This window comes from Chenopodium album, chromosome 10, assembly GCF_948465745.1.
Source record: "Chenopodium album chromosome 10, dcCheAlbu1.1, whole genome shotgun sequence".
Classification (NCBI taxonomy): Eukaryota; Viridiplantae; Streptophyta; class Magnoliopsida; order Caryophyllales; family Amaranthaceae; genus Chenopodium; species Chenopodium album.
The window spans coordinates 48,172,614-48,199,095 of NC_137843.1; the positions used below are offsets into that span (position 1 = coordinate 48,172,614).

At 33.8% G+C, this 26,482-nt stretch overlaps 2 protein-coding genes across 2 annotated transcripts; both read left to right on the forward strand.

Annotated features, from left to right (window-relative positions):
- The first annotated feature begins 5,244 nt into the window (after nt 1–5,244).
- Nucleotides 5,245–5,898, forward strand: LOC145565297 (uncharacterized). The gene is made up of 2 exons (XM_081625347.1): nt 5,245–5,569; nt 5,645–5,898. Exons 1-2 carry the CDS (start codon nt 5,245–5,247, stop codon nt 5,896–5,898), a joined length of 579 nt encoding a protein of 192 aa, XP_081481473.1.
- Nucleotides 5,899–11,242: 5,344 nt separating this feature from the next.
- Nucleotides 11,243–15,032, forward strand: LOC145562486 (protein AUXIN SIGNALING F-BOX 2-like). Its single transcript, XM_081622785.1, has 3 exons — nt 11,243–12,037; nt 13,283–13,778; nt 14,070–15,032. Exons 1-3 carry the CDS (start codon nt 11,586–11,588, stop codon nt 14,844–14,846), a joined length of 1,725 nt encoding a protein of 574 aa, XP_081478911.1. The 5' UTR covers nt 11,243–11,585; the 3' UTR covers nt 14,847–15,032.
- The last annotated feature ends 11,450 nt before the right edge of the window (nt 15,033–26,482 follow it).

The window sequence follows — 26,482 nt, forward strand, 5'->3', positions numbered from 1 at the left end:
GAGGTGGAAATGAGTACGGGGCAGGGGGTGATGGGAGATATAAATGAAAAACTTAATCTTGTTGAGGGGTGGAGAAGGAGTAATAATACTATTACTGGTAGTGAGGTGAAGGTGAGGCATAGGGGGTGAAGGAGGCATAATCGTATGTGGGAGGATAAGGAGGGCGAATAGGGGAAGGTGGAGACAGTTGGTACCATGGAAAAATCTGGAAAAAAAAAAGGAGAAGGGGCAAATGCATAGGTATAGAAAGCAATGTTGTAGATGTGGGGGTGGTTGCGAAAGAAGCAAAAGGATGTGTTTATCACTAGAGACAGTCAAAATCACGTAGAGGGTTTTGGTGGTGACCAAACCCTTGAATAGAAATGAAAATATTAAGCTAGAATGTTCATGGAGTTGGCAAGCCTTAGACATAGCATACGCTCCGAGATTTGTGCTAAAGAAAGAGGCCGGAGGTGGTGTTTTTGATAGAAAAGATGATAAATACGTCGAGGTTGGAGAAAATAAAAAGGAGGTTTGGGTTCAATAGTTGTATATGTTTGAGTAGTGAGGGGCACTCGGGTGGTATGGGTTTTTAGTGGAGGGGGTCAATGTTAATGTTTGCTCGTACTCTAAGCATCATTTTGCCGCGGACATTCGTGATAATAATAGGAATCCTATGTGGAGAATTATTTGAGTCTATGGATGGCCGGAAGTTGAAAATAAGTATAAGACTTTGGATATGATGAGAACCCTCAAGAACAAATGTCAACACCCATGTGTTATGTTTGGGGATTCTAATGAGATTGTAAGTTTGAATGAAAAGAAAGAGGGGCCATAAGAAGGGAGGGTGCGATAGATGCATTTAGGAAGGCAAATGATGCATGTGCTATTCGTGACTTGGGGTTTATAGGGAATAAGTTGATGTGGCAAAGAGGGAGAACGCCGGAAACAATGGTTTGAGAGTGTTTGGATAGATTTATGGCGGATGATGCTTGGTGTTTGTTATTCCCGAACTTCAAGGTTAGTAACCTCCCTAGGATGGACTTGGACCACTCTCATATTATTCTCAATACTATTCATTATTATGAAAGAGGGAGGAAGAAGAAGCTTTTCCAGTTTGAAGCTATGTGGTTGTCAAATGAAGAGTGTGCGGCGGTAGTTTCACAAGCCTGAAGGGAGGGACATGGGGAGGAGACCCATAAACGGATAGCAGGGTGTGCGGTGAGATTGAAAAGGTGGGCTGCAAAGGCTTTTTGTAGAGGTGGGAAAAAAAACACATAGAAAATGAGTTTCAATTTGCTTTAGATGGCCATGTTGATGCGGAGATGATAAGGAAGTGTGAGCAGCTACTAGTGTAACCTTGGAAATTTCCTTCTTCTAAAATACTCTTTTTACTCTAAATAAAACTCTTTTTAGGAAATCTTCAAAATATTATCGCCATCGTGATAACAGCTAAGGCTATTTTCAAAGTCACACAGCGGAAGACTAACTTTCAAAACTCAAATGAAATAAAGCTTAATAAAATCAAACTCAAACTTTAAAACCAACTTGCATTAAACCAATAACTTTGAATCATTAAGGGCCCTTTTTAAAACCAAACTAAAAAATCAAAACAATAATTAATGTTACTGTCACGGATTATATAAATTCCAATACAATTAATAATAAAAAACGAAACATATAACCCTCTCGCTCAATCCCATCATGCTTGATATGCTCCTTCTACCTGTACTTCTCTTTATTTCAACCTCACTCCTCACCATACAAGATGGGTCATAGTAGGGCCAATACAAAGAAAAGTCAAACACAAACAACAAAGTATGAGCCAGCAAAAGCTGAATACATATGCACCAATAGGAATAATCACACTAACATGAATATCCTAGCTTATTAGCAATAGACAATAAATAAATAAATAAATAAATAAATAAATAAAACATGTTTGCCACATAGTACAAGTCAACTTACCTTTGACTCATGACTTTACTTTAATCTATTAATGTATATAGCTTTGGATAACGCATCTAACGGGTTTCCTTCCTTAACTATCTCTTAATAATAAGGGACCCCTCACTTGGAAGCTAACCAAGTGAGTACCAACTAGTGTCACCTTGTGACGGAATTCCAGCGCATAATAATAATAATAATAATAATAATAATAATAATAATAATAATAATAATAATAATAATAATAATAATAATAATAATAAAAGAAAGTATAACGTCTTGTACCTCTGTAGAAGCTATGGTAAAATATAAAACCACATAACTCCCCCCATATGTTCATATTTAAGGTGTATATGTTCTAAGAGTTTTGGTGTGTATCCTCTTACACTTTACGTGATTTACCAATTTAACTTGTGATGACTCCAACCAATTAATCAAGAATAAACACAACAATAATCAACACATACTTCAATTTAATTCTTGAATAAATTAGTGAGCACATATAATTTATTTTAATCAAGGTTCCTTACCTAGATTTGTGCACAAAATTGCACGATTACTAACTCGGTGCATAAAATGCACTAATAACTTCCTTGACTCAATCACAACTTATGTGAGTGAGTAATAAACTAACTTCTTGACTCGACCTCAACTTATGTGGCTGAGTAAATAAATAATTAACTTTCTTGACTTAACTTCAATAATAAATGGGTGAAAATAAAATCATGATTCATGCTCAATAAATATAACTTTAGCTCCTTTAAACACATATAAGTCTTGCTTATTAAATACATGTCTTCTTGATAATAAATAATAAATAATATAACATGATTCAATCTCTTTCAACTTGTATAAAGCTCATTATAATAATTTCAACATGCTCATATGCTTACATATAAGACATGGATAATCAATCAATCATTTCAAGTATCACAACAGCTTAACATGATACTAATCTCATACTTGATACAAAATCTAACTTCCTAACATGGTACTACGCAGAATTAATACATACTACACGCATACGTACCTCAAATCGTCTTTCCAACTAGCCACAATGCTAGAAATTACTCAAGCCTCCTACAATACCAAGTACATAACTCAATTAATCCCTTAATTACACAAATCTCCAGCAACTTTTAAACACTTATAAACCTCTTTAATAAGCTGGAATTTTAGTTAAAAACCTTTAAAACTCTATCTTTAAGTGGGTAATAATAACCACAAAGTAGAAACTTAAATATAGTGCTTATATAAAAATTACAACATACTTTTTTAAACTTTTCACCCTTAAAATAAATTTGAAAATACCACTAAAACCAATTAAAACCTTCTCTACTTATGGGTAATCAACTCCTTTTTATTGAAACACAATGTAGTACTTAAAATAAAATTCCAACATTTTATTTTAAATAAAAACTCATTAAAACTTTATAAAAAATAGAGTCTTTTAGCTTTATTATCACTTACAATCTATGGGTATATAAAACCCCCAAATCAATTGCAAGTTAGAACCCTAAATCAACACTTTAATAATTAAATCCCTAACTTTTAATACTTTATAGAATCTGAAATTAAAACTCTTTATAATATGAAATTTATACTCTTTAATCATTAAAACACAATTATAAATCATACTAATCATATTTCAAAAAACCATATTTCAATCAACACTTTAATAATTAAATCCCTAACTTTTAATACTTTATAGAATCTGAAATTAAAACTCTTTATAATATAAAATTTATACTCTTTAATCATTATAACACAATTATAAATCATACTAATCATATTTCAAAAAACCATATTTCAATACTAATCATATTGAAAATCATACTAATCATACCATTCATATTTCATTAATTAATTAATTATATAAATAATTAATTATTCAAGGAGGAGAGAGAAGGGTGGCTCACGGTGGTGGTTGGTCGTCGGTCGACAGGTGGCTGGTTGCCGACGGTGATGTGGAGTGAAGGAAATGGCAGCAAGGTAGGTCTTGCATGGAAGCCTTATTGTGCGTGAAGTGGTTGCAAGCATGAAACCCCAAAAAAATACAAGGAAAGAAAAAAAAAAGGAAATGAGAAAAGAAAATAAAAAAGAAAGAAAAAGAAAAGAAAAAAATACTTACTCCTAGAATTCTAATTTTTAAGCCTCTTTGTGTGGGAAAATTTGGGGTTTTGGGGCTATTTTTAGAGTAGAGGAGGAAGAGTAAGGTTGAGCTTAATAAGTAAGTGGACTTTATTCATGGAATACTTGACCCACAAGGGTTCAAATCAATGAGTTGGGCTTATTTAAATGAAATGGGTAGGTCCATTAGGAATATGTAGAAATAGTTTACATACGATATTTGAATGAGTCTAGATAATTAATGAACGTTTAGCCCAAAATATATTCTACTTTTATAAAACTCAATAACTAATATACTTTAGTCTTTTAAAATATTTAATTAAAATACTTGAACCCTTAAAAATATATTTTATATTTAATTAAATAATTTATAAAATTACATAAAAATACGGAGTATTACAACTAGCGAATTGGGTGAGATGCGGAGGATAGAGATAAAAATACTACTTATTTCCACCGGAAAGCTAGTGCTCGAAGAAAAAAAATATTATTGATGGGTTGAGGGATAAGAATGGTGATTGATGCGACAGTGAGGAGGGGATTAAAAAAAAGTAGCTGAGTATTTTTCTGACCTGTACGTCTAGCAGCCCTACTGATATGGATGGTGCTTTAGATGGCATTGAGCAGCGAGTGACGGAGAGTATAAATCACACTCTGAACGTGGAGTCGACTGGAGTGGAGGTCAAAGAAGCGTTATTTCAAATGCATCCTAATAAGGCACCTAGTGTTAACGGTATGCATGCTCTATTTTTTCAGATAGTTTGGCAAATTGTTGGCCCCGATATTATTACTCTTATGCAAAGATGGTGGAGTGGAAATGTGGATATTGGTGAGATTAATAGAATGTGCATTGTGTTGATTCCTAAATGTGAAAATCCAAAAGATATGACAGAGTACAGACCGATAAGTTGTTGTAATGTGGTTTACAAAATAATATCTAAGGTATTGGCGAATAAATTGAAATTTTTTCTTAATGATATTATATCTATAAACCAAAGTGCTTTTGTCCCAAGTCAATTGATTACTGACAATGCTCTGATTGCATTTGAAACTTTTTAATTGCATTTGAAACTTTTCTTTATATGAAATGACATGGGAAGGAAAATATGGGTCGGTGGCTCTTAAGCTTGACATGAGTAAGATATACGATAGGGTGGAGTAGTGCTTTTGGAGAAGGTTATGGAGAAGATGGGGTTCGATGACAATTGGATTGGCAGGGTTCTAAATTGTATTCGTAGTGTGTCGTTCTCTATTAAGGTTAATGGTGATAATTCTAGCTCTGTTTCTTCGACGAGAGGTCTCCGACAAGGTGATCCTATTTCACCTTATTCATTTTTACTATGTGCTTATGCTTTCTCTACTCTGTTGTTGAAAGCATCCCATGAAAAGAAGCTCAGTGGTGCTAAAATTTATAACGAGACCCTGAGGGTGTCTCATTTATTTTTTACCGATGATAGTACCCTTTTTACAAAAGCAAATCTGAGGGAGTGCTCAATGATAGCTGAAATTATCAGTAAATATGAAAGAGCATCTCATTAGAAAGTCCATCTAAACAAGACATAAGTTGCTTTCAGTAAATGTGTTCCAGAGGATAGGAGGCAAGCTATAATTGATACTTTGGGTGTTCGTGAGGTAGATAAGCATGAGAAGTATCTAGGACTTTTGACTGTTATAGGTAAATTCAAAAAAGCTATCTTTGCGTGTTTGAAGGAAAGAATTTGGAAGAAGTTGAATGGGTGGAAGGAGAGATTACTTAACGCAGTGGCACAAGCCATTCCCACATATATGATGAGTGTGTTCAAAATTCCGAAAAGCCCCATTGATGAAATTTATACCCTTTGAATCGGTTTTGGTGGGGTTTGAGGGAAAATGATAAGAAACTACATTAGCAGAATTGAGACAAGCTATGTCAACCAAAAGGAAGGGGGGCATGGGTTTCCGTGACCCCAAATGCTTTAATTGGCAAAGCAATGCTGGTGGCTTCATTCAAAAACTAAGTCAATGCTCCATCAAATTCTCAAAGCTAGGTATTTCAAGCCCTCAGATGTGTTGATGGCTAATCGAGGTCATGACCCGAGTTACTCATGGAGGAGTATGTGGGGTGCAAAATCTTTGTTGAGAGATGGTCTTGTGTGGAGAGTGGGCAATGGTGATAGTGTGAAGGTTTGGAAGGATGGGTGGCTGCTTAACCAAGGTGTAGTTACTGTGCTTAATCGTGTCCCTAGGGCTACTGATGATATGAGGGTGAGTGAATTGCTGATGGAGGATAGGAAGGAATGGAATGTGGCTGCTGTTGATGAGTTTTTTGATGAGGTGACGAAGGCTGCTATCTTGTCTATCCCTCTCTCATGTCTGCAGAAAGTAGACTCGCTATATTGGTACCTTACAAAGAATGGTGAATACTATGTGAAATCGGGCTACTGGCTCGCAAAGATGGGTGCTAGTAATGCATGAAATGTTGAAGAGGAGGAATTATGGAAATCGGTGTGGAAGGCTAGAAGTCCCCCAAAGCTGAAACACTTTGTCTGGAATGCTGTTAAAGAAAATATGGTTGTGAAGGAAAGGTTATGGCAGAGCCACATTACTATGGATACTACTTGCACACTATGTAGGCCGAATGAATCAATTTTGCATGTTTTGCTTGATTGGGTTTTTCCTAAAGACGTTTGGCAACATAGTGACATGTATGCGCAGCTTGATGATGCCCCGAGATCTAGTTTTGCTGAAATGTGGGCGTAGCTGTGCAGGAAGTTTGATGCAAGTGTGGTGAGCTCTATTGCTGCACTAATGTGGGCGTCTTGGAGGGGTAGAAATTTGATGCTATTTGAAGATGAGACTCCTCATGCTGTTATGCTTGCTGCTGGATTTATAAGGTATGTTCATGATTATAATGTTTATGCTGCAAGGGTGATGCAAAATGCCCCAATTGGTGGTACTGGTAGTAGCAGAGCTGTTGCTACTAGTTGGACGAGGCTTGCTACGGGGAGAATAAAGGCCAATGTTGATGCTCATGTGAGGGAAGGCTACTATGTAGGACTTGGGGCTATGCTGCATGATGAGGAGGGCCATATTGTTGCGGGTGCTGTGAAGAGGGCAAGTTGTACGACAACTGAAATTGCAGAAGCTAAGACAACTCGTTACGTAGTGCAACTAGCATTGAGACTGGGGTATAGGCTGTTAAGGTTGAGAGTTACTCGGTGAATATGATTCAAGCAGTTAATTCAGCAAGGAATGACTTAAATCCTATCCATTTAGTCTATGATGATATTAGATTCGGCTATTTCACCAAATGCCACTAACAAATTTAAAAATTCACCAAATGCCATCGTACTTTTCAGAATTCACCAAATGCCACTCAGTTCTTAAATAATTCACCGAGTGCCATTAATGACTAACGACCGTTAACTCCGTTAGTCATAAGGGCTTAATCATGACACATGTGGACACGTGTCAGTCGGTTATTGGTTTAAAAAATACAAATAAAATTAAAATTAAAAAAAACTCTAAATCCTAACCCAACCCATTCCCACCACCGTAACCACCTGCCAAATCCAACCATCAGCCCAAAGCCAACCGCCGGAACTCCTTGACCACCTGCCGGAACCCCCTTACCTTCCGTCGGCACCCACCGGAACCCCCTCACCTCCCACTGGAATCCCTTGACCTCATCAAAACCGTCGACTCCACTTAATTTCCCTTTCCTCCACCCGAAAAACCACCCCAACCACCGCATTGTTTCACGCAATACCCAAAACTCGGCCTACCCAACTCCAGCACCCACACGCTGACCCACAAAACTCCATTTAACCGACAACCCATGCGCTGATCCCCACCCCACCCCCGCAAACACCTCACGCACCAACACGATGTATCACCATATATAGCCACCGCAACCGACCATGGAAACCCAGAATATAACCCGACTATGGAAACCTTTCACCCTCAAACGGCCGAAATCGACCATGGAAATCTAGAATGCCTGAATTCTATTGTCAATTTCGTCGTTTCAAGGGTGGAGGATAGGAAGAGGGGTTTTGCGCGGTGGTTGGAAAACGCTGGGTGTTTAAATCAAAGCTCGTGTTGGTGGTATTTGGGGTCGGGGAAGGTTGTGTGGGTGGTTTTGGGGGTCGGCGGTGGGTCAGGTGGGATGCTAAAGGGTCAATCGGCCGTTTTTAGGTGGTTAAGGGGGTGGCCGGCCGTTTTCTGGCGAGATAAGGGGAGGGGCTAGGGTTTGGCGGTGGTGGGAAGGTGGCTGGGAAAATATTGGGGGGTTTTTTTTTGTTTTTTATTTAATTTTTGTTTTTTTTAATTTTTATGAATTAAAATAAATAGACCAACCATATCATGACATGTGTCATGATTAAGCCCTAATGACTAACGGAGTTAACGATCGTTAGTCATTAATGGCACTCGGTGAATTATTTAAGAACTGAGTGGCATTTGGTGAATTATGAAAAGTACGATGGCATTTGGTGAATTTTTAAATTTGTCAGTGGCATTTGGTGAAATAGCCGTATTAGATTAGATAGCATGTTATTTGATGTTTGTTCTTTTAAGCATATTAAAAGATCTTGTAATACGGTTGACCACTTGGTTGCTAGGTGGGATGCTGGTGAAAGTTCGGAATTTGTTTAATTGGGTTCTTTCCCTCAAAGTATCACAACTTTGACGGATTTGGACCTCATTTAATAATATAACATTGTTATCTTTCCCTTAAAAAAAAGTACTCCCTCCATTCTTTTTTAATTTGCATCACTTTTCTTTTTGGGGTTTTTTTTTAAATGCATTACTTCTATATTTGGTAACTTTATACTATATTTTATCATTTCTCTCTCTTACTTTAAACCCTACTCAACTTATTTTATCATTTCTCTCTCTTCCATGATCCCCATTAAAATAATAAAAATATCTATCTTCTCTCACATATTTTCTCTTTCATGGTCCCTATCTTACTTTTATTATAATAATTTATTCATACACTCACAATATTATATTACTCTCCTAAAACTCTGTGTAATCCAAAGTGATGCAAATAAAAAAAAATGGAGGGAGTACTTAAAATATCTAACAACTAACATTTAAAAGAAAAGAGAATGATGGATAGCTTAAGTGGTTAGAGCTTCCCTCTCTATTTCAAGAGATTTTGGGATGATTCTCACCTCCGTCCACGTGGCTCTCTAAACACACATAGAAATAAAAAAAAAAATCTAAAAGTGAAACATTGCCTTATTTGCCCTTAATACACATCTTAAACCCATCTAATTTCAAACAAAATATAACTACTACATAAAATAAATTTTTTTAAAAAATAAAGATTAAGTTTCAAATTTCAAAAACTTTTGCATGCCCCCGGTTTACAATAATTTTATTGTACATCGAACATTTTGCGAAAAGTGACCCTTTTTTCTTGCAAAAGTGACCTTTTTTTTTACAAAAGTAACCCATATTTTCACAAAAAGTGACCCTTTTTTTCACAAAAGTGACTTTTTTTTTCACAAAAGTGACCATTTTTTTTACAAAAGTAATTAAACTACATATGCAAAACAGAGTATCAAAATCAATAAAAATAAACACAAAATTAACAATAGTCATGAAAAAACAGTACAATCACTTAAACAAATCAAAATAATAAAGATCGACATCACATAACAACAAAATTAAAAAAAAAAAAGAGAAAATGTACATGCATTTAGATCAACTTCATCAGAAATTGGATTAGTGAAGATCGACATCATGTAGCTAGCAATAAAATTACAAAAAATTACTGAAAAAAGGTTTGATAAAAGATGACATCATGTGGCCGGAGAAGGGTTTCTTGCTGGTGCGTAGTGTGGGGTGGTTAGTGGCCGCATTTAGGTCAACTTCATCAATCAGATAAGTAGTCTTTTTCTTCATTGGATTGTTCATGAGTTAAAATTACTGAAAAAAGATGAAAGCAATCGAATTAAAATGTCTAAAAATCAAGAATAAAACTACAGCATACTTGGATAAAGAAGGAAGATAGCAAATTAAGAGAGAGAAAGCTTAGCTTAAATCGCCGAAAAAACGGGAAGGATGAGAAAGAATGTCGAGGAGAGAGAAAAGTAATGTTATAATTTTGGGTGAAAAAATTTTCGCACGTATAAAGGAGGGATAACTTTTCTCTTTCATACTGCCATATAATAAATAGTGTATACCGGACTTTTTTAAATATTTGTGTTCAAATTTAATTTAGGCCAATGAACATCCCTAATTTCATAATCAACCCCTCACATAAATTTGGCAAAGTTTGGCAAATTTGTGTACTCTGTATTAAAAAGAAGTACAAAAACGGAAGCAAGCTAAGTGTAGAATGAGACGTAATTAGAAGCAAAAGTCTTTAGATTTGTCCAAATCATTCTCTTCTTTACTTTTTCTTACTCGATTTTCCAAATTATTAAAGTAGCCAATGATGCCTCAGTCATAGCTCATCATCACACAAATTACCTAAATAAATTATTTACTCTTTTTCGTTTTTCTTTTTTTTTTTTTTTTTTTAATTTTTCTTCTAAAATTTACAGAGTAAAATAATTAGAGCAACATAAATCACTGAGTTGAAAGAAAAAATTCACTGACATTACAACAGGGTATCATATCGACATCATATCTTTATCAATTACTCAAAATTATAATTTTCTCCAAATAAAAATGAAATTTATTTTTAAAAAATGAAGAATTTTCATTTTATTTTAAATTTAAAAAATAAAAAAAAAGCTCCCACACTCGCTTTCTTAACACTGATAGGAGTAAACAAAAGCTAGTGGGACCCAAAGATGCCCCTCACATGGCCAGGTTTACATCGAAATTCGTAATTCCCAAAATACCCTTCTTAATTCCCAACAAATACCCTTCTTAATTCCCAACAAATACCCTTAAAACCCAAGTAATTTTAAACAAAGTATGAGGGTATTTTCGGAACACACGTACTTTTTTGTTATTTTGATTTTTGCAGAAGGAGCTCGCTCATCGAAACAAGTGATAAGGACACATGCATGTTATGCATTTGGACTTTACCTATTTCAACGGTCAAGATTCCTTCCCACAATTTCCACGCTCTCCACGCTCAGCCGTCCGATCTTTAACACTTTTTAACCATGGTTAGTTTCTTTTAACCATGGTTGAGTTTAAAGTTAACCTCCTTCCTCCTCCTTCCTCTGTCTCTCTCATTCTATCTTACCACTCTCCTTCTCTCACAGTAGAGAGAGAAAGTTTTAAGAGAGAGAAAATCCTTAGAAAACCTTAAAGTTTCTTTATTTTTCTTTTTTTTTTCCTCACTTGTAGATTATTTTCAGAGAAATAAATTTTCTAGGTCATAATTTATTTTTTTCTCATTTTGTAAAATTATTGGATCTAATTTCTGCAATCATTTCCTTCTGATTTGCTTAAAAATGATGACTTTTTAGCTCAAATAAACAAAACCCACAAAAAAGATTTCATTTTTATTATGTTTTTCTTAAAGTAGATCTGTTTTGTTCTTTCTTCTTTTTTAAACATATGAATTTAGAAAAAGGATGAATTATTTCCCAGAAGAAGTATTAGAGCATATATTTGATTTTGTAACAAGCAACCAAGATCGAAACTCAGTGTCATTAGTATGCAAAACATGGTTTAAAGTAGAAAGAGAAAGTAGATCTCAAATATTTATAGGAAACTGTTATGCAATTAACCCAGAAAGATTAATAGGAAGGTTTCCAAGATTAAGGGTACTTACTTTAAAAGGAAAGCCTCATTTTGCAGATTTTAATTTGGTACCTCATGATTGGGGGGGTTATGTTTACCCTTGGATTGAGGCTCTTGCTAAGGGTTGCCCTTCACTTGAAGGACTTAGGTTGAAAAGGATGGTTGTTAGTGATGAAAGTCTTGAACTTTTGTCTAAATCTTTTCAACATTTTAAGTCTCTTGTTTTGGTTAGTTGTGAAGGCTTCACTACTGATGGTCTTGCTGCTATTGCCTCCAATTGCAGGTATACTTTCATTTTTATTTTATTTTGTGTTTTTATTTTGCATTTTCATGTTAATTTCAGCTGTGAAACTTATTTTCATGTAGTGAGATTGGAAATTAGTTGCTAAATGGGTATTTTTATTTTACTAATATAAAGAAAAATGAGACTGAAAAGATTAATTAAGATTTTAAAAAATGGGATATTTGATTTAGTAATTGAGTGAAAAAGTGAAATAGTTGGTAAATAGTGGTATAAATAGAAAGGGCAAATCAGGAAATGACGATCTAAGGAATTTCAAAGGAAGAAGCAAGTATAAATATGCAAGTTTGACTTTTTTGTATGGTATCAGATTTATGCTTTGGCATCTAAGGTGGGATGATTAATTGTGGGGAAGTCAGCTGATTTACTTAGTTAATTTAGGAATCTTGGTGAAAATACTACTAATCTGAACTTGTTCTGTTGGAAATTAGGAGCATAAATTTCTTTATTTAGATCTTATTTTAATTGTGGTAGTTGAAACTTGAAAGTAACTTTTGGAACCCAAAGTTGGGGCCTTTTTTTTATTGGTGAGATGATGCATCCATTAGAGTGGGACATTCTATTTGAGAGTAAAGGGTTTAGCTTTTCGTCGCAATTTTGTTTCTTCTACTGTATTGTTTTTAGATCGAATATACCGTCTCTCTACTGTTCTGTAATGCATATTATATGCTGAGGCTTTGGTTCGATTCATTGAAGGTGGCTTTGTGAGTGATAGTTGAATAATAGTTGCTGGTTTTATGATTTTTTGTGGAATAACTTTTTGAGAATTCTTAAAATGATGCCCTCAAACATTGATTGAAGAAATAAAGATGACTGGGCAAATGCTTTTTGAAGATAATGATGTGAATGTTAAGATTGCTATTGTTGACACTTCCTGCACTTTAGCAAGTTAAGTTTGGCAAAGGCTAGTAGTCAAGCAGATTAGTGGATGGGTGAAAGGAGAGCATAGATTTAGGGCAGTGGAGGGGAAATGTGTAATGATAGATAGGGGACTGCAAAGGAACTTGAGATTGTTTATATTAGTATTTGCAGATTGGCCTATCATTTAATTTATGCATACTCTTTTGAGATTGGTATCATTTAGCTTCTGCCCATTTTGTTTCCTCTGTGTGCTGAAGTTGATCTAACTTAAAGCTTCTTTATTATTGAAGATGAATTGTTATGAGCACGAGAGGGAAAAGTTATTCTTCGTAAGTTATATTCTGATTTTGTGCTCCATTATTCTAGGAACCTGAGAGAGCTGGACTTGCAAGAAAATGAGGTAGATGATCGCAAGGGACATTGGCTAAGTTGCTTCCCTGAGAATTGCACATCGCTTGTGTCCCTCAATTTTGCATGCCTCAAGGGAGAAGTCAATCTGGCGTCGCTTGAGAGGCTGGTAGCTAGGAGTCCAAATCTTAGGAGTCTCAGGCTTAATCGTACTGTTCCATTCGAGACCCTTCAGAAGATCCTTTCAAAGGCACCTCAATTGGCAGACTTGGGCACCGGATCCTTCGTTCATGATCCAAAGTCTGAGACTTACAATAACCTGGCGACTGCCATTTCCAAGTGTGAATCAGTTAGGAGCTTATCAGGATTCTTGGAAGTTTCTGATCGCTGTCTTCCCGCTATTTATCCACTATGCTCGAACCTGACCACTTTGAACCTCAGCTATGCACCTGGAATCAGTGGGTTCGAGCTGACACAGCTTATCCTTCATTGCAAGAAACTCCAACGCCTGTGGGTATGTTCCCTGTGAAGTTTTCAACTTTTGCATAGTTCGTTGCTCGATTTATTCAGGTGAAAAAAAAAATAAAAAAATAAAAAACGGTTGGAAAACTGATTGCTTCAATTTATTCATTTCCAATGCATATACTACGTACTGTATAGTGTTTATGTTCAAGGAAATTTTTGTTCTTTTTTGAGGATATTTCGTTGACTTGATATCAGGACTAGATTAAAGTTAATACATTAGTTAATCTAGATTTTGTTCACTCATAGACTTGTCTAATTCCAGTATATTTATTCCATGCAGATATTAGATTGCATTGGAGACAAGGGGCTTGCTCTTGTTGCAGATACTTGTAAAGAATTGGAAGAGTTAAGGGTTTTTCCTTCTGACCCATTTGCTCCTGGGGAAGCTGCTGCCGTCACTGAGGAAGGGCTTGTTGCAATTTCAAGTGGCTGTCCCAAACTCAACTCTGTCCTCTACTTCTGCCACCAAATGACGAATGCTGGATTAATAACTGTGGCAAAGAACTGCCCGAATTTCATCCGATTCCGATTGTGTATCCTAGATCCAATAAAACCCGATGCAGTCACCGGGGAACCTTTAGATGAGGGTTTTGGGGCGATTGTTCAATCATGCAAGAGCCTGCGGCGGTTATCAATTTCAGGACTTCTGACTGACCAGGTCTTCCTGTACATTGGTATGTATGCCAAGCAGCTACAGATGCTTTCTGTTGCTTTTGCTGGAGATAGTGATAAGGCAATGATTAATGTGTTGAATGGGTGCAACAAGCTCCGGAAGTTAGAAATTCGGGATTGCCCCTTTGGAAATGCGGCACTTCTAACTGACATCGGGAAGTATGAAGCAATGCGATCCCTTTGGATGTCGTCTTGTGAAGTGACCTTGGGGGCTTGCAAATTGCTTGCTAGGAAGATGCCACGGTTAAATGTGGAGATCATCGATGAGAATGAGCAAGGGGATTTCAATCTTGACGATGACAGGCAGAAAGTAGAAAAGATGTACCTATATCGAACTTTGGTTGGGCCGAGGAAAGATGCACCAGAGTTCGTATGGACCTTGTAGTTTGTATGTTTAGTATGGATTATTTTTCCCCTGCTTATTATCATGCTGTTGTTGTATTGCTGTTTTTTTATTTTTCGTAGGCAAACTGGTTTATGGACATGTAGAATTATGGTGAAGTACTTTCCCCAATTTGATGGAAAGCCTAGCATTTTGCGTCTTTTATATGGAGTATGATTTACAGAGATACTGTATGCGCAGCAAAGTTGGTTTCTCCCACAAGCTGCCTGTTAGTGTAATGCAACCAGGTTTGAGAATCAATGGCTGTTGGTTAAGAGGCAAAATTCATTTGCTATTTGTCTAAACGTTTTTTAGTTGAAGAAGCTTTTAATAATATTTATTGGCAAGCATGTTTTGACTTGGAACAATGAGCAAACCATTAACCATTGGTTGTCCGACTCAACATATCAGAACTCCTAGATCTTCGCCTAACTAGACTGAGACGGGAGCAATTTCATTACACTCTGATTGAAAATTTTAAGATGATAGAGTATGATCCAATGAAAAAATTGCAGTCGTCAAGCACTGGCTGCAGCTATATACTCTGCAAGCCTCCACCCTGCAGCATCCGGGTAGTACACGGAGCATTGCCCTTGAAGATGATAGTAGGCTAATCGTTTTCACCAGCCACTTCAACGGCCACCTTTCTGTTTTGCTCTGGCCATCTCAGTAATGCCATACCGTTTCTGATTTAATTTGGGATTTTATTCATAACTACAGGGAGAGGGGTAAGGTTTCTGCGGGTTTGGTATATAATAAGTTCAAGGCTCAGCCCATAGGAGGTCTAGGCAGTGGGGGAGCTAGGATTTGTAATCCGGGGGAACAAATTTAAGATGTTTAATAAAATCGACAAAAATTTTAAGAAAAAAAGATGATCACATAAATTGCTTAATATATATTTTTGTTATGGACAAGACAATTATTCTCATATAGCAAAAGAAGAGTTTTTATAAGTTTCATTGCATATTAAGAAAATTATCAACAAAAAAAAAAAAGAAAAAAAAAATAATAATAATTTGTTGTCGGTTAACCCCAATTGTAAGTTATGTGTGATCCCCAATTATCGAAAAGTACGATTCATCAAATAATAAGCGTTTAAACAATATGAAAATAGATATAAAGAGATTTGGGTTACATTCGAAAAAAATAAATAATAAACACAACTTTATTTGACTAATGAAATTTTTTTATTTTTGACACAAGACTAATGAAATTATTACAGTGTGTTATGTAAAAATAAAATTAGAAATTTAGTTCCAAACACTATAAAATAAAAAATTTGAATTTAGGCACACATAATTAAAGATATAAAAAATACGAAGTTATGTATTCATTACAAATAGTTGAATAGCACATTATTAATCATTATCAAAAAGGCGGTACTTGATTAAATGGTTAACTGTAGTTAGAGGTTTGAAAACTTATAATACTTTAAATTTACAAATTATATACTATAAAATGAAATCCAAAACATGTATATTAAAAAAAAGGAAAAATCCAAAAACAAGAAAAAGAAATTAAATGGCGGCACTTTGTATAAGCTATAAAGTGAAAAATCAAACCTAGGAACAAGAGGAGAAAAGGAAGCCTTATTTAAGGCCCAATAACCACTAGACCATCTTTTAACTTTGTGATACATGTTGTTTATGTAATGTATATAAACGTATTCACTGTATCTTTTTACGCTTACGAAAATCAATTTTTTTTTTCTTTTTTTTGAAAATGGGGGGAGAGCTGTCCCCCCATGTTCCTATAGTGGCTCTGCCACTGGGTCTAGTTATATACAAGTCGTTTCCATTTGGTCCAGTTTGGATTGTATCTGGAAGTCTTTTATTTCATTTTCAAGTGTGTTGAGCATAGGGGTTCCTATCGAGTTGAGTAGCTCGTGAGCAACTCGAACTCGACTCGAGACGTTAATGAGCACGAGTTGAGCAAGCTCTGACACTTAATAAGAATTAATTTATATCACTCCCTTCGCCCACTATTATGCGCAACGGAGGGGGTGTGAGTTGAACTAAATACATCATTTCTTAAACAAGATTATTGAAAAGTAACAGAAGAGAGAAGGGATAGTTATTCCAATATTGAATTTTTTTTTAAAAAAAAAACCACAGTTAAACAGAGGAGAATCACCACCACTCATGGACGCAGAAACACCATGCCACCCCCACAAACCACCAACACCCACGCCCACCTATGCAACCCCCAAGAAACCACCACCAAAACCCACCACTACATGAACCCAGACCACCGAAACCCACCGACCACAAACCCAGACCATGCACGTAACCCACGAACTCAGATCTCGAATCGAAACACTAAAACGTGGTCTTCTTCTTCATTTCATGAGAACGAGTTGAAGGAGGAGAGAGGAAGATAAAAGGAAGATGAAGAAGGTGAAGAAATTTGATAATGGAGGAGGAGAGAGAGCAATTGGAGGAGATGTAGATGATGAGTTGAAAATTTTGATGATTTTTGAAAAATTATGTGATTAATTACATTGGATTAGTTTTTAATTAATTTTGTTTTAAGGGCATGTTTTGATTTACTGTACTGACCTGAACTGACTGAATTGAATTGAATATTTTATGAGAGAAGGAAATTAGGAACTGAACTGAATTGAAAATAAGCTGAAGAGAACATGCCCTAAGTATGTAATTGAGGTTATGTATATTTTTAAGTAAGGGCATAGTAGTCAATTTGTTGGAAAAAAGTTACTAAATATGGAAAAAAAAACATTTGTTGCACATAATAGAAAGCATCCATTTATAATATGTTGCCCATAATGGTGGGTAGGGGAAGTATAAAAAAAAGAAAGAGTAAATTTCTAATAATAAATAAGTAAAAAAAAAAAACTTATAGTAAGTGAACAAAAAAATATTAAAGGCCTATAATTTTGGAATGACCAAAACCTTAACAAGCAGATCGTGAGCTACTCGATTCGGCTCAAAACTCTAACGAGCATGTGTTCAGCAATGTCTTATTGAGTTTTCGAGTCAATGAACCCAAAGTTGAGCCTTGAGCATATTACCAATTGAATAATTTTAAACATCAATCAGTTTTAACTGTGGATCTAACTTGAGTACATCTGGTACGTGAAAAACTGTTTTTACGTAAGTTTAATTAAAGGCTTGAACTTAGCTTTTTAAGTCCAATTGACAAACCTGGACATTAGTGTTGGATAGTATTCCTCCCTATTTTGGAGTTTTCTAAAAACAAATAAAGGAGAATTTACAAGAAACAAAAGGGGAGAAGAAGATGGAGAGTGGTAGAAAAATAAGAAATAATCTACGGCAAATTATATAACGATAATTTACATCATTAGTTGTTTAGTTATAGGCTGATTATAAATAGTGGGGGAGTCAGGATTTGTAATCCGGAGGGACAAATTTCAGATGTTTAATAAAATCGACAAAAATTTTAAGAAAAAAGATGATCACATAAATTGCTTAATATATATTTTTGTTATGGACAAGACAATTATTCTCATATGGCAAAAGAGGAGTTTTTATAAGTTTCATTGCATATTAAGAAAATTATCAACAAAAAAAAAAAAAATTTTTTTGTCGGTGAACCCCAATTTTAAGTTATGTGATCCCCAATTATCAAAAAATACGATTCATCAAATAATAAGCGTTTAAACAATATGAAAATAGATATAAAGACATTTGGGTTACATTTGAAAAAAAATAATAATGCAACTTTATTTGACTAATGAAATTATTACAGTGTGTTCTGTAAAATAAAATTAGAAATTTAGTTCCAAACACTATAAAATAAAAAATTTGAATTTAGGCACACATAATTAAAGAGATAAAAAAATACGGAGAAAAGGAAGCCTTATTCAAGGCCCAACAACCACTAGACCATCTTTTAATTTTGTGATACATGTTTATGTAATGTATATAAACGTATTCATTGTATCTTTTTATGCTTACAAAAATCAATTTTTTTTTCTTTTTTTTTTGAAATGGGGGGACAACTGTCCCCCCATGTTCCTATAGTGGCTCTGCCACTGATTATAAATATGTAATCAGATTAATTGTTTATAGTAGTGAATTAAGATAGAATTTGTATCACATTATTTTTGATAAATAGAAACACAATTTAAATTTGAGATTATACCATCGAATATTAGTTTATATTTTATAAACACTTTGTGAGTTAATCTATTATATTATAGAGATATAATTGTTACCTATTTTGTATTACCTATTTTTTTTATATACAAAGGGAAAGTGAATATTATTTTCGCAGCAAGATTATTTATGATCTTTCCCAATAGTCTGGTATCAGAGCCAGGTTACAGACATATCCGTTATATAAAACAAAATGGAAGATTCGATGGTAAGCTTATCGGGAATGATCAAATTGACGTCGTCCAATTATTCCATGTGGAAGTCTCGAATGGAGGATATCCTTTATTGTAAGGATTTGTATAAACCCATCAAGGAAGAAAATAAACCGAAAAGTAAAGCCGAAAATGTATGGAAATTGGAGAATCGAAAGGTAGACGGGTTGATATGACAAAATATTGATCAAAGTATTTTTTAACATGTTGCTAATGATACCAATGCCTACAAGCTTTGGAAAAAGTTGGAGTCAATGTATGAGAGGAAGACAGCTTTAAATAAAGCTACATTGGTGAGAAGGTTGGTTTGTCTTTTATACAAAGAAAATAAAAATATGGCAGAACACATGAATGAATTTCAAGGCATTGTTAATCAACTAACAAATGTTAGCATTACTATTGAAGATGAGGTCCAAGCCTTATTACTCCTTAGCTCATAGCCCGATAGTTGGGAAACTCTTGTTATCTCGTTGAGCAATTCGGCTCCGAATGGTAAACTCATCCTTGACATGGTGAAAGATAGCTTGTTCAATGAAGAAGCTAGAAGAAAAGAATTTGCCTCCACAAATAATAAAACTGAAGCACACATTATTGAAAGTCGAGGGAGACCTAGAGGCTCCCAAAGTCAAGATAAATCAAGAGGCAGATCAAAATCTAAGAAGAGGTTCACTTGCTTTTATTGTCATAAGGCAGGACATAAGCAAAGTGAATGTCGAATATGGAAGAGGGACATGCGATCAAAGAATGACAAAAGTAGTGATAATGAAGATTGTAGACATAAAATTTTGATCCTACTTTTGTAATTGTCACTAATAATTATCTTTTATTATTATAGTATTCATTTTTTGCAAATAATTACTATTATTTTGCTAAATATTTTTATAAATTTAATAACGTTTGTTTTATTGTTTAAAACGAAGAAAACGAGTAACAATAATGATTTTTATTCATAATTCCCAAAATATATGTTACAATTTGTACTTCTAAACTATTAAATTACAAAATATTGAAGTACAACTAACACTACATATATTTTTACCCAGCTCCACCGAACTAATTTTCGGGCTAGACTTGTGGATTAACAAGTAAGTTAATACATCCATTAGAAGGACCACTAGCCCCACAATGTACATGAAGTACATCCTTATCATCTTCATGTCATCCTCAAAGGTGAAGACAGGCTAATCCTCCTGGTTTTCTTGAAACATGGTGGCCGAGTTTAATGGTGGTTTTTGTTTGGTTTTTCGGGTAAGGAGGAAGATGGAAGAAGATAAGAATTAAGTGGTGAGTGGAGATTTTGGATAAGGGTAATTTCTTTTTATAGTAAAAAGTAGGTATTTTAGACCGTAGTTTTATACGTATATGTATAATAATCGTATAGTATAAAGTACAATATTTTTTTGTCTCGCCAGGGGAGTATGTCATTTTCTTTATAAACAAGCATTATTTAATCCTTTAGAGTATATTAAGTATATTAGTATGTTCACTTAGATTGTTAGAGCATTTTTTTTTTATTTTTTATTTTATCTAGTGATTTTTGCGATTTGTGCAATACTCTATTATATGACCAGTTTACCTATAAAGTCCACTACTCTAAAGACTTATGCCCAACCAATGTAGGAAAATGACAAACATTCCCACACCTAAATAGGTACTACATGTTGTAGTGCTAAAGGAACCTCCTTTTATATACACCTGTTAAAATGTCATTGTCTTTTTATTCCACATACTAGTTTCGATAAATACAAGTTCGGACCAAACCCGTCGATATTTATTTAGGTATTGTATGGATGAGAGTAAAAGAGGGATACACATGGTTGGAAATATATAATTGTACGTGTATGGATTTTCGTATGATTGTTAGATGAATAGTGTTGGCAGCTAAAAAATAGGATCGTGCTATTCTTTATTTCAATGATTTTTCTTTTCTTTGCGGTGAATTCATTCTGACACTTACTTTTGGTTTTTTTCGTTTGTTTTTTAATTTTCCTTTTTCTTTTATGTTCTTTATTTTTAATGATTTGTTTATTAATTCTAGTTTGTGTATTACTTCGTCAATTTTGATAAACAATTGTCAATAGTGAAATAACGTTACCTTTTTTTTATCCCCTGCGGTTGACATTGTATCCAATAAATTTCAATTTGGATCAATTTTACCAATATTTATCTGACGCTAATTGGGACAGCTGGATTTCATACGCGTCATATATTGCATATCATTATTCAAAACACTATTTGACACTATTCAAACACTATTTGACACTATTCAAATAGTATTTTCCGTTACGTTAATTTGCATTGCCGACGTGAATTTGGTCTTCTGTTTTATTTGTTTTCCCGTTGTTTTGATCTAGTTTTGTATCTTTTATTTTTTTTATTTTTATTTTTATTTTTTTTATTTATTTATTTTTTCGACTATGATAAGTATAAATTTGTGTTTTAGTAGAGTAAGTCAAGATAAGAGTTCATCTTTTTTTTTAGGTCATTTGGTCAAGGGAATATATTTTACTTTTGACCACCTTAAATTTATGTCGTATGACTTAATATTGTATGATTTTACATGGTGTACTTTCACTTTGACCATGTCATTCTTATGATTTTATATGATTGACCTTACTTTATACTTTTAGTAAGGGTTATTATTTGAAACGCTCGTATTTATAAGGTTTTGTCGTATGTTTAGATGTTCTTGGGTAAATTTATATGTACTACCTAATAAGGGTAGGGTTTTCTTTATATATATATATATATATATATATATATATATATATATATATATATATATATATATATATATATATATATATATATATATAAACTCTGAAATATTATGTCCAACCCTACTAGTATTGTAACCTAATGTCTTTGTGTAACTTTCAGAGCTGACATCTCAATGCTGATATTTATTTTATAAATGTTGTTTTAGCACCTTGGTGAGTATAATAGTCATCGTATACCATGCGAGTATTATTTTTGAGTTGTGACATGACTTGGTCATATATTTTCTTTTTTTGTAATACCACGGTTTTCTTTATTTTATCAGTTTAAGTGTTGCAAAACAGATTAAGTAAGTTTGTTACATATAAAACGAAAGAATTTAATATCAAGATTCTCATTATCACCAAAATCTTGATATTTACCAAAATAATCCTTGAATTTTAATTTATTTATTTATTTTTATTTACAAATTAACCCCTTTATTTTCTAATAAATACCCCCCTAATTTTCAAGTTTTAGACACACTAAAATTTCCTACAAATTGTCTCTCTTAAAATTCTCTCTAAAAAATTTTACTCTAATCTTTGCTTTAGTTAAAATCTCTCTAATTTAGCTTTATTTTTAAGTTATTAGCTTATAAAAAGCATCTTATAATTAAGTTGTTATTGTTATTTTTATTTAAGTATTGTTATTATCTTTAATTCCTATAAAAAAAAACATAAAAATATTTCAAGTTCAAGCATTATTTTTCTTTATTATCCTTGTTAAAAAATATTAGTTTAATTGCTTAAGTATTCCTAGTCTATATTAAAAAACCAAAAAAAAGGGTTTGTTTCTCAAGATTTAGCTTTATTTTTCAAGTTTATTTTCTCTAATCAAAAATAAAAAAAAGGTTCTTTAGCTTTATTTTTGCGTTAATTTCTTTCAATATCTCAAAACTCCAAAAAAATCACTTAGTCTCTTTTATTTCTTTTTAATTAAGGAGTGATCATCTTTTCATCCTTGATAAGTAAGAAGGGTTATCCAAAAAATTGCTACATCTAGCTCAAGGTATTATCTTTATTCCTTTCTTAATTTCCTTAATTATTATTATTATTATGCTAACTAATATGTTCGCTTCCATGTGATGATACCAATAGGGGTAATGACGATATTAGGTGCTAAATTAGCCCTAAATCTTTCATTACTCCACATTAGAAAGCCAAGCCTATTGGTGAGGTGATAGGTTATAAATAGGGGAGTAATTGCATTTTTGCATTGCATCTTTTTCTAATGCATTTAATTTTAAAAGGTTAATACATTCATGTGTCTGCCTAAAGTATATTTTTTAAGAATTATTTATTTCTTAAAGTGAGCTTAAAGACCTAATGAATCAAGAGTTATGTAAAGGATGTTCAAGAGTAAAGAATTACTTACCACGTCCCAAAGATGGCCTGTGAAACAACCCTTAAGCCTAGAATTAGTTCCATTTATTTAGCTCAAGTGATAGAACTTTTCAAGAGCTTTCCAACCGTATCTCACAATAATTTATTCGATTTTTCTATGATTTTTAATGATTTTTTAGTTCAAGCTATCAAAGAGATGAAATAGGCACGTTTTTCTCTTAATTGTTTTTTTTTTTTTTTTCAAAATTGTATTAATTTATTTTTAAGAAGCTAATGGTGGTATGAAAACTATGTTACTTTATATTATATATATACTTCTTAACTTATGGAGTTTAAATTAAGATGTCTTCCTTTTATCTAAAGATGACTTTAGAAATAAGAGTTTTTAATTCTAAGTGTTGTTTTAAGAAACTTTAGTCTTATTTTAAAGATGACTTTTGAAATAAGAGTTTTTGACAAACTTTAATTCTAAATGTTGTTGTTTTAAAAATCCTTAATCTTATTTTTAAGATGATTTTCAAAATAAATGATGTCTTAAGGACTTTAATTTTATTTTAAGATGACTTCAGAAATAAAAGTTTTAACAAATTTTATTTTTTTTTTATAATTTTGTGAACTTTTTTATTTCAAACCCTTTTGTAACACAATAATGAATCATAACTTTTCTTGTTTATTTTTAATAATTAATGATAGTTAATAAAAGGTTATGGCCTCATTTCCAAACATGAGGTTAAGATTAATTATTTAGTTGTATAAGGTTGTAACAATTATCCATCTCTACAAAAATATGTCAACTACCAAATTAAAAACCCAATGGAATTGGTTATTTAAAACACGGCATCTGTCCGAACTACGAAGGTTTTGATCCGTGAGTGAATTCAAAATCTCTCTATAATCGGTACGTAGTGCAACTTTGGTGCTCAAACCTACCTTATATATATATATATATATATATATATATATATATATATATATTGTGATTAATATGTCTTAAAACTTGTTTTTTAACAACGCAATAGTAAGAGCCCGTTTCTTAGAACGGAAGGGAAGACGAGTTCCAGACGTTCGATTCTCTTAACCTAAACCCCGAACCCTGTGCCTTATTTATCTTTATGGAGTTAATAGTTGTTCTTTTTAAGTTTTATTTCTTAAAATCGACTGTTTTAAAATCCGTCCTTATTCGGATAAAAATAAGGTGGAGACTCTAAGTTTTGTTTATAAGTCTTATCAGACACTTAATTGGAACCTTTGTAGACTAATCTTTGTCCACTAAAAACCAGGTACCACAATCTGGCGACTTCACTGGGGAATCTCTTTTTATATTAAATGTGTAGTGGTTTAAACCTGAATTTGTGTTGTTAATTCATTTAAGTGTACTTATGGGGTCATTCATCATTCATCAATTGTCATGAGCATAAGCATTCTTTTTTTTTTTCTTTTTAGCTCGGCACCTCTGCCTATTGGTAAGGTCGGATTTAGACAATCAAATTAATGAATTAAGGGCGTAAACCTACATCCGTTCGCTATTGTAATAGGCTATGTTAGGAATGTCCACCCTTGGTGTTCGCAGTTGGAAGTGATACGAGGCTACTTGGTTAATAATTTCCTCAAAACAGATTGACCTTTAGATTAAGAAACATGTGCATCAATACAAACATGGAGTCTCTACGGTCATTTGTGTTAATGATTCATTCGTGTTGTCATGAAAGTCTTTTTTTTTTAAAAAAAAAACTTTTTTTAAGATAAAATTGTTTTTTTAGAAAGCCTACTTATGGACCCAATAATAAACTAAGAGTTATCCTTAGAACTTCCCTCATATGATCTCAAGAGAGTTTAACTTTCTAAGACTAACAGACACCACATGTGGTGCATTTTAAGCAATGCCAAAATCTCCCTTTAAAACCTTTTCAACTTAAAGAATGGTTTAATCACTATCGATGAGTTAATATGTGAATTAATGTTCTTCTCAAAGGAAAGTCTTACACCCCTCAACACCTTGAAGGTTTGCTCAACCATGTTCTTGAAAATTGCAGTTCACTTGTTGTTTAGAGACTGAGATATGGATACAGGAGCACAAATATGTAGTGGAGGAAGCTGTTGGGGTTCCATCCGCTAGATATGCTTTAGGAGATGTGAATCACTAAGTGCTATATATCATCGGTTGAAGTTACAGGGTTTCCTCAAGTCAAAACACAATAACTACACTATGCTGTCTCCTGGGGCTGATATGGGAAAGTATTGTAACTACTGTCATTACTACGGACATAATACAAATTTTTGTAGTGATATAAGACATGCAGTCCACCAACTGATTGATGATGGGAAAATTCCAATTCCAAGATCGTGGACTCCACTTACTCTAAGATTTACCGATGCAGATTTGCCGAATGACTACAGTAATGACCGGCCCTTGTCCATTACCTTGGTATCAGATTGTTACAAGGTCTCAGGAATTTTGGTAAACAGAGAGTCCACATTCAACATCTGTAGCAAAACCATTCTCAAGAAATTAGGGTGTGAAGATGCTCCTTTAAGACCCTCAAAAAAGGTGGTTAGAACAAGCTATCGCACTTTTATGCAGGCAATTGGGGAAATCACCCTACCATTAGGATATCATGATTGGGTTTGTAATGCTGAGTTCCAAGTAATCGATGACCCGGAAAGCCTCACCTTTACCTTGGCAAAATCATGGTTACAACACATAGGGGCAATTGCCTCTGCACTTCATCAGAATGTCAGATTTTCAACCCCGGGCGGTGTGATGACCATTCATTGGGATGCAGTCTTACAGAACATGGCAACCACGGTGTGTAATATGGTGAGTTTTGGGGAAGGATCGACTTCGAGACCAAAGAAGGAGAATTATGAAAGATCATTATGGGACTTACTATCGAATTCCTCAATGTATCGTGAGGCTTTTAGTGATTATCTCAAAAAGAACAATCATAAATGCCTCAACCCCTTTTAGAGATTTGAGGGAAATCTTCAAACTTGATCCTCACCAGGTCAAAGACGATTTGATTAGAAAGGGTTTTATAAATGACTCACTGGATCACGCAATGATATGCCATAACATCAAGTATCATCACGTTCACATTGATGAAGAGTCTTCCATTAATATGTGCCCGTACCATACATTTGTTGATTGGGAATTTGAGGAGGAAGAACTTAGACCTGTAACAATA

What these genes read in the sequence shown, in the direction of transcription:
- LOC145565297 (XM_081625347.1), top strand. Translation starts at nt 5,245, where the DNA reads ATGGGGTTCGATGACAATTGGATTGGCAGGGTTCTAAATTGTATTCGT. An exon ending in AATGATAGCTGAAATTATCA is followed by an intron (nt 5,570 to 5,644) that starts GTAAATATGAAA and finishes AATGTGTTCCAG; the next exon opens with AGGATAGGAGGCAAGCTATA.
- LOC145562486 (XM_081622785.1), top strand. Translation starts at nt 11,586, where the DNA reads ATGAATTATTTCCCAGAAGAAGTATTAGAGCATATATTTGATTTTGTA. An exon ending in GCTATTGCCTCCAATTGCAG is followed by an intron (nt 12,038 to 13,282) that starts GTATACTTTCAT and finishes CCATTATTCTAG; the next exon opens with GAACCTGAGAGAGCTGGACT. An exon ending in AGAAACTCCAACGCCTGTGG is followed by an intron (nt 13,779 to 14,069) that starts GTATGTTCCCTG and finishes TATTCCATGCAG; the next exon opens with ATATTAGATTGCATTGGAGA.